General features: G+C 18.3%; 4 protein-coding genes and 1 pseudogene across 5 annotated transcripts; 4 read left to right on the top strand and 1 right to left on the bottom strand.

Annotated features, from left to right (window-relative positions):
- Nucleotides 1-1,259: 1,259 nt before the first annotated feature.
- On the top strand, nt 1,260-3,860 carry PADL01_0022800 (conserved Plasmodium protein, unknown function; the record flags this gene model as incomplete). The annotated part of the gene is made up of 1 exon (XM_028680462.1): nt 1,260-3,860. One exon carries the CDS (start codon nt 1,260-1,262, stop codon nt 3,858-3,860), a length of 2,601 nt encoding a protein of 866 aa, XP_028541240.1.
- A 1,323-nt stretch (nt 3,861-5,183) lies between these two features.
- PADL01_0022700 (nucleoside transporter 4) lies at nt 5,184-6,594 on the top strand (the record flags this gene model as incomplete). The annotated part of the gene is made up of 2 exons (XM_028680461.1): nt 5,184-6,063; nt 6,170-6,594. The coding sequence occupies 2 exons, from the start codon at nt 5,184-5,186 to the stop codon at nt 6,592-6,594; spliced, it is 1,305 nt and encodes a 434-aa protein (XP_028541239.1).
- Nucleotides 6,595-7,856: 1,262 nt separating this feature from the next.
- On the top strand, nt 7,857-12,247 carry PADL01_0022600 (vacuolar protein sorting-associated protein 51, putative; the record flags this gene model as incomplete). The annotated part of the gene is made up of 3 exons (XM_028680460.1): nt 7,857-11,357; nt 11,575-11,830; nt 12,054-12,247. 3 exons carry the CDS (start codon nt 7,857-7,859, stop codon nt 12,245-12,247), a joined length of 3,951 nt encoding a protein of 1,316 aa, XP_028541238.1.
- Nucleotides 12,248-12,539: 292 nt separating this feature from the next.
- On the top strand, nt 12,540-14,708 carry PADL01_0022500 (L-seryl-tRNA(Sec) kinase,putative; the record flags this gene model as incomplete). The annotated part of the gene is made up of 6 exons (XM_028680459.1): nt 12,540-13,599; nt 13,694-13,971; nt 14,097-14,219; nt 14,318-14,375; nt 14,507-14,563; nt 14,647-14,708. 6 exons carry the CDS (start codon nt 12,540-12,542, stop codon nt 14,706-14,708), a joined length of 1,638 nt encoding a protein of 545 aa, XP_028541237.1.
- A 277-nt stretch (nt 14,709-14,985) lies between these two features.
- On the bottom strand, nt 14,986-15,834 carry PADL01_0022400 (annotated as a pseudogene). Its single transcript has 5 exons — nt 15,765-15,834; nt 15,542-15,646; nt 15,333-15,388; nt 15,147-15,248; nt 14,986-15,033 (listed from the first exon to the last, which is right to left on the bottom strand). Coding segments are annotated over exons 1-5 (381 nt in total).
- Nucleotides 15,835-16,021: the final 187 nt, after the last annotated feature.

Genomic DNA, 16,021 nt, shown 5'->3' with positions numbered 1-16,021 from the left:
AAGAAAAAAAAAAAAAAAAAAAAAAAATATATATATATATATATATACATATACATACATATATAACAATACTTATATTGTAATAGTATTCACATTTAATTTTGTGTTGCTACTATTTTTAAAAGTTACATTTAAAAAAATATAATTTTGTTATTTATTTCTTTTTATATATTTTGTGTTACATAATAATAAATATTTGTATTTTTTTTTTTTTTTTTTTTAATTATTTGTAAAGATGGTATGTATTTGAAAAGGATGAATATATAAATAATATAAATATAAATATAAATGTATATATATAAATATATATTTATATTTACTTTTATATATGTATATCCTTAAAAGACTTCATTCGAACGACAAATAAAAAAAAAGAAAGAAAGAAAAAAAAAAAAGAGAACCTTTATATATATATATATATATATATATATATATATATGTCATGTGTTTGTAAATAAATTATTTTAATTTTGTATGAACTTTTTAATAAAACAAGAAAAATAATAATTTCTTTCTATTATATTATAAGTAAAATGTAAAAATAGCTTTATAAAAGTTTGATAACGATATAATTATCTTTTGAATATATACAATCATATTTTTAAAGAGATAAAATATAATGTTTATTTATAAAAAATGACAAGAATGTTTTATAAAATAAAAGGCTCAAAATAAGAAATAAATATATATATAATATATTATATATATTTTATTTTTATATGTTTCTTTTTCCCTTAAGAGGGAGAGAAGAATGTCGAACGAAAAAAATAATAACATTAAATATTATAATATTATACGATATATTTAGTTTATATATATATATATATATATATATATATATGTATGTATTACTTTTATTTTATAGTATTTAAAATATATATATATATTTTTTTTTTTTTATGTAATATATTTAGTATAAAAATAATATAATATATAATATATATAAATAAATAGTCAAAATTATTATTATTATAACCTGTTTAATATAAATGTTGTTATTTACCTTTTTATATTTCTCTTTTTAAAAATGTTACATTTATAAAATACATTGAGATATATGTAAAAGATAAAATATTTATTATAATAAATTTATTATCCATGTTGTTTATATTACGAGTGATTTGATGAACGTAAGGACATTTCCCCCTCCATCCACAAGAATAAAATATAAATATAAATATTAATATATATATATATATATATATATATATATATTTATTTGTGGATACGTATTAATTTTTAAGTTTTATTTTTTAAATATGTATATACAATATAGATTATTCAGTGAGAGGAGTCTTTGGAGATTTCTGGAAATTAATAAGAATGATAATTACATTTTGGTTAGTGATTTAAAGAATATTTTATGCAAACAGAGTAATATAAATTATAACAATAAGATAGATATTTGTTTTTCTATTTATAAAGAGGGAGACAGTTTTGAGGAGGACGATAGTAATAATAATAATAATAATAATATCAATAAAAATATTGGGAATGAAAAAGATAATTTGAGTGATCAAGGAAATAAAAATAATTTATTATATTACAATAAATCAGGCTATGAGAATATAAATAATAATATTAATGATAATATTTATAATAATAAAGAAAATAATATTAATTTTTTAAACAATGATGATAAGATTTATAATGGCACAAAGATATTAATTCATAGACAAGTTAAAAAAAAGAGTAATATTACAGATGTTATTACACATAAAGCTAAAAAGGAAATAATTATAAATACTGAAGAAAAACAGAAAATAAACATTCCACAAGAATTTTTATGTAAATTATGTAATTATCTTTTATTAGAATCTTATATAATCGTTTGTAATAATAACTGTGGTTATTCTGTATGTAGAAGTTGTTTATTATTTTATATTTTAAATTGTTTTATTAAAGAAAATGAGAAAAAAATGAACTATATAGATATGAATATGTTGAATACTGATAATATAATAAAATGTCCTATATGCCAAGGTATATTAAAATATGGTATCTTAAATAAAAAAATGGAGTTAACCATAAAAAAGTTTGTAGAAGAAAGAAAAGATATTCATTCTTATAATTTATCTATCGAAGAAAGAAATAATAGATATTTAAAAATTCTTGATAGATTAAATATAGAAAATATTGAAGATTTATGTATTGATAGAAAAAATAAAAAAAATTTATTCGATAATCATATATTTAAACATGTCGAAAAAAAATATATTCATTCACATATAACTCAGGATAACAAAAATATCCTTGACAAGAATGAAGAACTAAAAATAATAAATCACTTTTTATATCTTATGGATAATTATAAGTTAAATTGTATTAAAGAATATGGCATGTTATATGTAGATTTTAATAATTATCTCTTTGATTCTATACAAAAGATTAAGGTGAAGAGTATTTACGAGCAACAAATAAATGAGAATAAAGACAATACTAGTGTTAATATAAATATTGACGATGGTTGTGATAAGAATATGAATTTATCTTTAAGAAAGGATAATATGACTGAGCACGTTGATAAATCTTCGAATAATATAGATGATGTTTTAGGTGTTGAGCATATAAAGAGGGAATTAATTCAGGACCGCGTGATGAAGGTAAAGACTGAGGAATATGGAGAGTCAAATGTGAAGGGAGCTACAAATGATCCTTTTAATTGTCTTAATATGTTGAAAAATATGTCTAGTTATCTTACTGGTATGATTGGAGATGATAAATGTGATAATATGTTAAGGATCAAAAAGGAGGAACGTAAAGATATGAATAATATAAATAATGTGAATAATATAAATGATGATAATAATGATATTGATAAGGAGAATGATTGTGTTGATGATTTTAAAGAAGATATGTATAACCAAACAAAGACCTATATCATACCTATTTCTTTTGTAGGAGGAGAAACCTCTTATAGTCTGATAGGTATATATGCAGTTAAAGATTTATATATGAGGATTGATGGTAAGAAAAATGAAGGTTCATCTAATAATTTGACATCTACAAGTAGTTCATTGTTTAATAAAGGTAATAATAACAACGTGGATGATTCATTTGTTGAATCATTTTTAAAGAAATGGTTTCATTATGAGAATCAGCATGAGAAGAAGGTTGGTAATATATTTGAAAAGCTAAAGAGTGGTAATATTTATAATCTGGAATGTATTAATAAATATGAGAAGACTTGTTTTTTTCCAGCTAGGAAACAACCTATATATACAATAATAAATACTAAAAGACAAAAAACGAAAAAGAAAACAAATATAGAAATTAGTTTGGATTTCAAAAAATTTAAAGATATTGTATTAAGTGTTGATAATTATATTAAATATGGAAGTAGACCAACAAATTATGAACCTAGAAAGGAAAAGATACAAGGAACAAATATAAATTTATCAAATAACAACAACAATAATAATAATAATAATATGGAGATGAATGAAAATGACAATGAAGGAAAAGAACAAGAAATAAATAATAGAGATAATATATTTAATGAAGAGAAAGATACATTACATAATATAGTAGATCTACATAATGAACAGGATGATATATTAACAAGTTCAATAAATTTGCAACATGAATTTAAAGATATATATCAAACCTTCTATGATACAAGTATAATACCTATTTCTATAAATAACAATTTTAATGTTAATAATCCATATGCAAATTATTGTGCCCTACTTCCATTTCTAACAAAAAAGGATTTTTATTTATTTAGGAAATTACAACGTATATATAAAGAAAAATATTTAAAAAAACTGTACAAACATGTTAAACAAAATAATCTAAATATGAATATTTTTTTTAATGCAGTCAACGCTTTGTATTTTGCTACAATTAGAAAGGATTAATAGGAATTCTTACCATAAAAAAAAAATATATATATATATATATATATATTATATATATATTTTATATATTATTTAATTTTGCTTTTTTTCCAAAAAAAAAAAAAAAAAAAAAAATAGCATACATATTACATATAATTAGTTATTATCTTTTAATTTTTTTTTTGTAAATATATTTGTTAATGTTTTCAAACATATTTTTTTTTTTTTTTTTTTTTTTTTTTTTTTTTCTTAACCTTTTTTCAAAGAATATTTTATAAATATATTATATATATAAATATATATATTTATAAATGTATTTTTTGTACTTATTTAATATATATATATATATATATATATATATTAATATATATTAATATATATTGATATATTTATTTTTATTATTTTTTTAATTTTTGCTATATTTTTATGCTATCCCAATTTTTATTAAGGACTTAATTATCCCATAACTTTATGAACCTAGTGTAAAAAAATTAAAAGAATGAAAACATTGTTCCTTTTTTATTTTTTTATTTTTATGAATATTTAAAAAAAAAAAATAATTTTATTTTATTATATTTAATTTAATTTTATTTAATTTTTTGATTTTTTCTATATATTTCTTAGAATATTTTAAAAATTTAATGTAATTCGCAACTTTTTTTTTTTTTTTTTTTCTTAAATGATATGTTATAATTTAATCCAATAATTATAAATATATTTTAAATAGTAAAATAAAATTAGCTCTTACTTTTATAATATATATATATTTATATATATATATTATTATTTATAAGTCACATATTTATAAGGTTTTTTGCTTTATTTGTAAGTATAAAAATATTGTTTGCACATTTTACCTATTGTATTAACAAATAAAAGCTAAAATATAAATATAAAATATATATATATATATATATATATATATATATATATATATATATATATTTATTTATTTATTTATAATTCTACTATTTAAATGAACATATTAGAAAAAAAAAAAAAAAAACATGTACATAATATATATATAATATATAATTTATATGGTTTATAATTTAATTTTTTTCTTTTGAGAAATTAAACTTAATATTTTATATATATATATATATATATATATTTTTGTATATATTTAAGTACATATAATATATATAATATATAATATATATAATATATAATATATAATATATATAATATATTTATAATTTATTTATTTTTATTAGTGTGGAGATACCTACATTTTATGATATCACCATAAGAGTATATAAATAATAATAGTTTATATATAAAAGAGAGTATACCTAATTTTTGTTTTTAATTTGTATTAGTTAATTTATAGTGTGGATCAGAATGTTGAAGAAAAGTGAAGAGAGGAAGATTAAGGTGATATTTTTTTTCATAGGTTTACTTTTGAGTTTACCTTCTCATATTTTGATCAATGTATCATTTTTGATTAACCATATATACAAGGAAGAGATAGCTATAACAGTAATGGGTTTTTTATCAGGATTTATGATAATATCCTCATTTTTACAGTTAACATTTGAATTTACTTCTTTTAAATGGATTATGATATGTAATGGATTTAATGTTTTCAATTTATTATTATTATTAATATTTGTTTGTATAATGAAATGTTCAAAATATTATATATATGGAATATCTGGGCTTATAGGTTTTTTTATTGGTTATTTGTATTCATCGTGTACTAAATATAGTTTAATTTTTCCTTTAAAAGTAAATAGTTATATGGTTACAGGTATTAGTTTCTCTTCTTTATTTTTTTTTGGTATAAATTTATTAATGTCCTATTTTTCTATTGAAGATGGAAATATAAACTCATACTACAACACAATATATCTGTCAATAGGTACTATTGTTTTTATTGAGTTTATTGTACTTATCACGATTATTTTTATACAATATAATTCTCCTTTTTTCAAGGAACAGAAAGAGAAAATAGAAAGTGCTCAGAACAAAAAATGTTTAAACTATAATGCATCCAATGATTTATGTGAAGTTGAAAAAGGAAAAAACAAATCATCAGAAAATATTCAGAATAATAATGTATCTATGATAAGTAAATGTAAAAATAAAATTAAAACTGTTGGTAATATGTTTAATTGTGCTAATATAATTGAAGGAGCTTGTTTGATCAGATATTATTATTTATGTTTAATACCTATATTCTTTTCTTTTTTCGTGACCTGTATAATATATCCTCACATGAGTAAGCCAAAAAAAAAAAATAAAATAATATATATATATATATATATATATATATATGTGTATATATATTTCTATTTATTTATTTGTTTATTTGTTTATTTTTTTAGTTCCCAATAAGCTCAATAAGAACGTATATTACAAATACCTGTTTATGTTTCTTTATCAACTCAGTGATCTCATATTTCACATTATTGTAACAGTTTATTATAATGCTTTTAATTTTTTTAAACAAAAATATGTTGCCATATTATGTCTAAGCAGAGTCTTTCTTTTGTTCTTATCATTTAAAATAAAGAATTTGACAGAAGAATCATTCTTATATTCTAATACATTTTTATCATTCCTAATATTTGTAATAGGAGGTTCGAATGGTGCTTTGATAAATATTAGTTATGCAAGAATAGCTGACTGTTTTGAAGAATCAACTAAAAAAACTAAACAGATTGCAGTAGCATCTTCCTTTTGTGCTTTATGTCTGTTAATGAGTTTTGCATTAGCTCCATGGTTCTGTCATGCAATTATTCATTTATAATTCGAACATATTAAAAATATATATATATAAATAAATAAATAAATAAAGATCACTAATATAATTTTATGATCTCTTATCATAATGCATATAATTAAAAAAAAAAAAAAAAAAAAAAAAAAAAAAAGTGCATTGAAAATATATTAGTTGAATTAATATTTATATATATATATATGTATGTGTTTTTTTTTTTTTTTTTTTTTTTTTTTTTCCTATTATTTCTTATTTTTTCTTTTGTTTTATATTTGTTGGAGTATGAAATTATTGTATATATAATAAAAGAAAATTTTTTTTTTTTTTAAAATAAAATAAAAATTAAAAGAACCTGATAATACACAACATATCTATATATCTATGTATATATATATAATATTTGTGTGATAAGAATAATTTTAATATTTTTATATCATGAAAAATGTGCAGGCTGTACATTTTATATGCCTTCTATAATATTTTTTATAATTGAGCTTCTTTTGAGATCATTATAAGAAGGAAGGAGATATAAATAAACATTTTTTTAATAAAAACATAGAGTGTGTCTTGCGAGGCACATATATAAACTCATTTAAAGCTCCTTAAAAGGATATATTTATTTGATTGAATTATTTTATGATAATAAAATTGGTATCTTAAATAAAGATATATAAATATATGTATATATATATATAATATTTTTTCTTTTTGAAATGTAAAAAGGTTGAAATGGGTTACGTGTCATGATCATAAAAATAATATATATATATATTTATATTTATTTATACTATGATTCTTTATTTGTTGTATTTGCCATGGCATATTTTCAATAAATCATTGTATGAATATTTTAATAAGCATGTAAACCATGCCTAAATTAGTTTCTTTTAAATATATATATATATAAAGATATAAATATATAAATTTCTTCTTTATACTTTGCTTGTATTTATAAGTTAATTTATTTATTTTATTTTTTTTTTTTTAAGTAAAAAATAATTATATATTACACAAAAATATTATGTGGATTATTATATATATATATGTAATATATATTTTTTTTTTGTTGCACATTTTTCGTGAGAAAGAAAAAAAAAAAATATATATGCTTTGCTTTTTTTTTTTTTTATTCTTATGTATTATATTTTTCATTTATTTTTTAATTTTATTGTTTATATATTTGATTTATTTTTTAATTTTATTGTTTTATTGTTTTATTTATTTGTTTGTTTGTTTTTTTTTTTTTTATTTTATTTTATTGTTTGATTTTTCTTTTTCTTTTTTGAAATAATATGGAAAATAAAAGTAATAGAAGAAAAAATGTGGGTTCCATGTTATATGATTATTACAATATAGAGACGAGAAATAAAGTTGATGAGTTTGAAGAATGTAGTGATAATAATATGAAGAATATAAATAATATAAATAATATAAATAGTATAAATAATATAAATAGTATAAATAACATAAATAAGATAAGCATTGTGAATAATTCAATTGATGATAATAATTTATTTTTTGATAAGACGGATGAGAAGAATGAAAATTTAAAAGAAAAGAGTACTATATTAAAAAGGAGTGATAATGATAATATTAATTTAAGAAGTGATATAAATTATAAGAATATAAATAATGATATAAAAGAGAGTAATGAAAAAAATGAAATGAATAAAATAAATTGTATGAACGAATTTGATATGGATTGTTCTAATTTTAATGTGAATGATTATTTTAAAGAATTATTAGAAAAATCTAGTATGTATGATTTAATAAATAAATCAAGAAAGATAGATAAAGAAATAAAACAAAATGATAGTTGTATGCAAACATTAATTTATGAGAATTATAATAAATTTATTAATGCAGCTGATGCTTTGGTTTTATTAAAAGAAAAGTTTAAATGTGTGAAAAATAAAATGAATGAAATTAATAATGATTTAGAATATATAGATAAACAATCTAATTTTCTAAATAATGATGTTTTTAAAAATTATGAAAAGATACAAAATTTAATTGAAATAAAAAAGTTATTAAATGATATAAATGAAATAATGAAAATACCAGAATATATGTATTCTTATATATTACAAAAAAAATATATTAAATCATTGAAAATGTTTATTAAGGTTATTCCTTTTTTTCATAAGAATAAAGACCTTGTTATATTTCAAAATTTATATTTAGACTGTAATAATTTAGCAAGCATTGCATGTCACTTTTTTTTGAAAAAGCTAAATAAAGAAAAAAATGTAAGAAAATTACCTATGCGGATTAATCAAAGTGATACTACTAAGGGTGATAATAAAAGTGGTACTATTAAGGGTGATAATAAAGGTGACATTAAATATGATAATATATGTATAAATCATTTAACTCATAATAAAAATTACGATGACAAAAGTGATGAATGCTTTTATTTTTTTGATAATAAAGATTTAGAGGAATCATTTAAATCTTTACACTCCTATGTGTTGTCAAGCGAAGAAGTTGCTGAGTGTTTGAATTTAGTTTTATCATATGGTATGGACAGAAAAGAAATAAAAAAGTTATATTTGAAGAATAGAATAAATTGTTTAAAATATATAATGTATCATATATTTAATTTAAAGAACCATGGATTTTTTGTTATGAAAGTAGACGATTTAAAGAGTTCTTTCTTTGATCCTAACTATGAAGAGATTAGTATTGATAAAGAAAATAAAAAGAATGGTTCTAAAAAAAATGAAGATAATAAGAATAATGATAATAAAGAATATATTTTTTTTAACAATATATTTGAAAATATATTTATATTGTCTTATAAGCATTTGTTATATTTTTTTTTTAGTTTCTTAGAAAATTATGAAAAAATATTTATGAAAAAAAATAATTTTCTGAATAATAACAATGAAAATAAAGGTTATTCTAAATCGTTTTTTTATGACGAAAGAGAATATAATGATGATAAAAATTTACATAATAATATTGAATATTTAAGATATCTAATTAATAATTTGGATGAATCTGTTCGTTATAAAAATGGGAAGAAACGATGTGAAGATTTTTTTATGTCATATGATAATATTAATAATATTTATCATGACAAATATAGTTACCTTCATAATTCTTTCGATTTAAATAAGAAATTATTATTAAATGATTTATTCAATATAGATGATGATAAAAAAATTATTGAAGTTTTATTAGATATATTTTTTAAAGTATTATGTAAAATAACTATAGATTATATATATATGTTTAATCCCCCCATAAAATTGATAGTAAAATTATTAAAAATTTTTATAGATAATATAAATATTCATAATAATAAAATATATTATAAAGATAAAATATTATATTATATGAATAGATTTATTAAGAAAATATATTATGTATTATTAAAATTATATTTTTATAATTTATGTTTTCATATTAATATATATATATATACATATTTTCAAACATGTAATAAAAAAAAGTTAATAGATATTTTAGAAAGTAGAAATGAATTAGCTCATTATATCATCTTAAAATTATGTTTAACTGTTATGGACTTTGAACCTTTTTATGTTCAAATAAAATTAGACAATAATTTTTATGTGAAGCACTTTTTTAATTTTGTAATTATATATTTAGAATCTTTATCAAAACATATTGATTCTTTTATATATTATTTTGTGTGTGTGCATGAGAAGGGGAGTATATTAAAACATATTAAAGATGAAGAAAAAAAGGAAAATAATAAGTGTGACAATATTAGTAATCCTGATGGTAATAATAATAATAATAATATTGATAGTAATAATATGGATAGTCCTAATATTTGTCATAACCAGTTCGATAAGAATGTTAGTAAGGATTTGTTTTATTTTACATATGAATCTGCAGACAATATTATTTATGAAGATAAAGAAAATATATTTACACATAAAAATTTATATTATATACTCGATGAAGAAAATATTAACATATATATTGGAACACCAGGAAGATTACATAAATTAATACATGAGAAAAAAATCATCAAATTAAATAATATATCTACAGTCATATTCGATGAATATGATTTCTTTTTCAGCTCAATGAAAGTAAAAAACAATCTTAAAAATAAGGAAAATGTCGTAGAATTAGAAAACCAATTTTTTGCAAAACTATTAAAAAGTATTTATTTAAAAAATAAAGAAGAAGATGTACAAAAAAAAAAAATTATAAAAGATACAAATAATATACAACATTATAAAAATAACATCTCAGTTGTAAATGTTATTTGTTGTAGTGCTACGTCAGCGATATATCCATATTTAACATATACAAAACATATTATTACAACCAACTTTTTAAATAATTTATATTCTGAATTTATTAATGATAAATATATAACAGATCAAAATCATAAAGAAAGGAAACAAATTCAAAATGAGGATGTTACAACAAGTGATACTTCTATCACAAAAAAAAAACAAGAAATTCTAAATAATGAAAATAATAATAATAATGATGATGATAATTATAGTAGTAGTAGTTGTAGTAGTTGTAGTAGTGGTGGTGAAGATGATTTACATTTAAATCATCAAAAAAATAACGACACAAAACAAACAAATAATTCATTTATCAATTATAAAAGGGAGCAAATCATGTTAAACGATTTATTTAAAATAAACAGTATTGTAAATATGCCAAAAAATTTAATACACCTAAACTATTGTTATGATAAAAAAAACAAAGAAAGAAATAATAATGCTACAAGTAATTTCTTAAGAGTTCTTTTTTCTAACCCACTCAACAAAAACGTTTTAGTTTTCTGCAACACCAAGGTAAAAATGAAAAAAAAGAAATATACACAATGTTATTTAATATACATATATGGATATTTTTTATTTTGGCTGTTTTATATAGAAAAAAAAAAAAAAAAAAAAAAAAAAACATGACTTGTTCATGTTATTTTATGCATTTATTAAATAAAACACCTGAACAGTACATACAATTATATTAATTCACTTAAATATATATATATATATTTCTTTTTTTTAGAAAAAAGTGTTGGACTTATGGAGTCTTTTCAGAAACCGATTTGACGTTGACATTCAGACAATATTTTCTCAGAAAGATAAAGGGAAAAAGAAGATATTCAAGGATATAAATTATGCTAATTTTTTTAAAAACGATTTGATTGATTATAAAAATTTAAAAAAGTACGTCAACTTTTTATTTATATCAACAAATTTGTTATATAGGGGTATCAATTGTATGGGTTTCACGACAATTATAAATTATGACATGCCTTTTGGTAACACAAAAAAAAAAAAAAAAAAAAAAAAAAAAAAAAATTAATATAAATATATATATATATATATATATATATATATATATTTGTTAGATTTAATATTTTATATAGCATATAATTTTTTTATATATTACACATAATATATCTTTATATATATTTATTTATTACACTGCGCACAATATTTTTAAACATTATCATCCAATTTTAACATTTATCCTCTTTATAGACACAACAGAATATGTACATAGATGCGGACGAATAGGAAGAATAAACAACAAGGGGGCTATAATAAATATTTTTGAAAAAAAAATGAAAAGAAATTATAACAAAGAAATATTTAAAAAGTTAAATATAAAAACATATGATATTGACTGTTATATGAATAATATGTTTACCTTTAAGGAAAAAATAAAAAGATAATAAAAAGTAAAAGAAAAAGAAACAAGGGACCCAATTCCAATAGCACAAAAATGAAGAAAATATATATATATTATCAATATATTTCATAATATTTTTATATTATATATATCCTATTTTTTTTTTATTTTTTTATTTTTATTTATTTTATTTTTTTTTGTTCATTTATATATATATATATATATATATATTTTTTTTTTTTTTTTTTTTTTCTTGTATTTTACATCATTTAACAATTCAAGTACATTTGTAATTTTTTTTTTTTTTTTTTTTTTTTTTTTTTTATGTTCTTATAATGAATTTTGTTCTACTCTTTTATGGTCCACCTTGTAGCGGTAAAGATAAATTCATAAATTACTTGCTTAAAAGAAATAAGGTGATTTACTTATTTCTTTATTTTTTTGTAAACATAAAAAATGAAAAAGAATGTTCCTACAAACAAAATGTAGAGGAAAAAAAAATTTTCATCAAAATAATAAAATATTATTATCAAATAAAGGAGAGAGAACAAAAGAACATATTAAGAACAATAAGAAGAAAGGAAGATAATATAGCACCTTCGTTTTCATTTTTAATATTTCTAACTAGACATTTTTTAAATATCATTAATAAAAAATCATCTATTTTTATTCTTAATAAATATAGAAATACACAAAATGAAACGTTTGATCATTTAGAGGGAAAAAAAAAACATCATAAGAACAGTAGAAAAAAAATAAAAAGAAAAAATAATAATAAGATAAATAATAATCATAAATATAATAAAATATATAAAAAGTTCTTTTATAAACCATGTATACATAAATATAATAAAAAATTGTTTTTTATTTTTTACAAAAATATATATAAATTCATAAAATATTTTAAAAAATTTTTAACTTATAATTTTAATACATACATATATAACATATCAACAGATCAAATAGAAAAATTATTTTATGACAACACGAACTATATTATAGATGCATTTAAAAGACAACAAATTGAAAGAATAGATACTAATAATTGTCATGTATGTACATTAAATAAATCAAAATTTTATATATTCCACAAGAAAGATAAAAAAATAAATGGAAATATCTTTTATCCAGTTTTCAAAAAATCAAACATAATAAATAAAAATGATACTCTTTTTATAAAATTAAAAAAAACAAACAAAAAAGAAAAGAAAAAACAAAACAAAAAACCAACAAGCTATAATCAAATAAAGTATTGGAACCTATCTAGAGAAATAGCCTATGAATATTGCAAGAATATAATGAGAAGGGGAGGAACACAAAATAGAATTATTATATTAAATGATACATTTCATTTACCTTCCATGAGAAAAGAATATTATATTCTTACCAAAAAATGTAACACGAAAAGGATATATATGTGATTATTTTTTATATATAATATATACACACATATATTTATATATATATATATATATTTTTATTCCTTTAGATCCTTATAATTATATTCAGACATATATAAATACTCCACTTGCTACATGTCTTAATAGAAATAAGAAGAGGGTAAAATTCAAATATATTTCTTCAAAAACTATTATTAGAAATTATAAATGTCATAAAAAATATTCTATCCAATCAAATCAAGAAAAATATTTGTCAAAAATGATACATGTAGTCAAATCAAAATTTAAATGGCAAGAAAAAATATTATCACTTCAAGTTAATACCTTCTACAAAAAATATAAAACTAAGAAGAATAAAGTAGGAAAGGTAAAGATGAAAAAAATAAAGTTTAATGAGGAAATATATATGGATAATACTCCAACATTTAAATATATATATATATATATATGTATATGTTAATTTTTTTTTTTTTTTTTTTTTTTTTCATTTAGTTCCAGCTAGTACATATTCTTCGCTTTATTTACAACCATTTTGATAATTTCAAAAATATGGATACAATAAAAATAAGAAAACATGATAAGAAGAAAAACGATATGAACCCCAACAAATTAAATGTAATATATATTATTACATATAATATATGGACATACTAAAATATAAATATATTTTTTCATTCATTATAAAATTATTATATGTATTTTAATTCTTTTAGATTCTCAATGTAACAATTAATAAAATAATACATGAAAAATTAAAAAACCTACCAAATGGTTAAAAAAAAAAATATAATAAGAAGAAATATATAAATAAATAAATAAATAAATATATATATATATATATATATATATATTAACATATAATTTATGCATATTTATTTATATACACATTACATCCTTTATAGAAAAGAAAAACGAATATGCCAAAAGGTTTCATGTCATTAAATTGGAAATATTAAAAGGTATAATAAAAAAGGAAAAAAAAAAAATAATAACAATAAAATAATATCATACACATATAAATATATATTTTTATATATCTCAGAGTGCCGAATGAATAAAATGATTACTCCAGAATATATAGATAAAAAATTGGACATATCTTAATGAACAATATATACATATATATATATTGAGTGAATAGTTTTATTTATTTTTTTTATTTTTTTGTAATAATCTTATAAAAAGTATAAAAAAAAAATTACCAAAAAAAAAAATATATATATACATGTATATAGAATGCTTTTAGAAAATGAAGAGAAAACAATTTATTCATAATAAATGTCATATATGTATTTATATTTATATGAATATATTGTAAAAGAGTTTTAAAATGAATCTAGTAAAAATATCACAAATATATAAAGTTATTGGGTTTAAAAAATCAAAAAGACTTTTTATGTAATATAACTGACCCGTATTCATCAAATTCCTATAAACACACAAAAAAAAAATATATATAAATATAAATACATATATATATATATATATATATATATATATATATATATTTATAAATGATTCATTTTGTTTCTTCTTTATGACTTGTTTGGATATCCATATTTTTTTGAAAGTTGCTAAGGAGGCTAAAATCGATCCTCCAATGAATGTACTGAATTTACGTTCAGGAGGGGCACTAATTCTTATCTATAAAAAGAGGCCAATATTAAATAAAATGACAACATTAAAATAAATAAATATATAAATATATAAATATATATATATATATACTGTTATATCCTTGGGAGCAAATTTTCTTATTTCGTTTAACAAACGATCTCCAAATCCTGCACAGATAATAAATTAAAATGTTTTTATTTTTATGTTAATGTGTAGCATGGATAAAGTTACATAATATCATAAAAAAAAAAAAAAAAAAAAAAAAAAAATTTATATAAATATCAAATTATAGACCCATAAATATATACATAAAATTATACCTTGGAATAATGTAGTTCCTCCTGATAATACAATATGAGAATATAAAGTTTTTCTAAGATCCATATCAGCCCTTGTTATTGATGTTACGATTAATTCAGAAAGACCTATCAACAAAAAAAAAAAAAAAAAATAATAAAATTGTAAGATTATAAAAATTATATTCATTTTTATATTATACATATAATTTTTTTTTTTTTTTTTTTTTTTTTTTTTTTATATTACCCAAATATTCTAATCCTAAAATGGAAGGATTGAACAAAACTTCTGGTGCCCTATATCTCTCCGATCCAATCTGTTAAAAATAAAATGAAGGAATATATATATATAAACATATACACACATACATAAATATATATAATATTATATATATATATATATATATATATATATATATATATATATATTCATATATATATATTCTATATTTTTTTGTTTTAACCAATATTTGAGATCCGTCCGGCAGTATATACGGCAAAGTA

The sequence above is a fragment of the Plasmodium sp. gorilla clade G2 genome (genome assembly GCF_900097015.1).
Source record: "Plasmodium sp. gorilla clade G2 genome assembly, contig: PADLG01_00_29, whole genome shotgun sequence".
NCBI classification, from domain to species: domain Eukaryota; phylum Apicomplexa; class Aconoidasida; order Haemosporida; family Plasmodiidae; genus Plasmodium; species Plasmodium adleri (nom. inval.).
The sequence above is the reverse complement of the archived record's forward strand: the minus strand, read 5'-3'. Positions and strand labels throughout refer to the sequence as shown.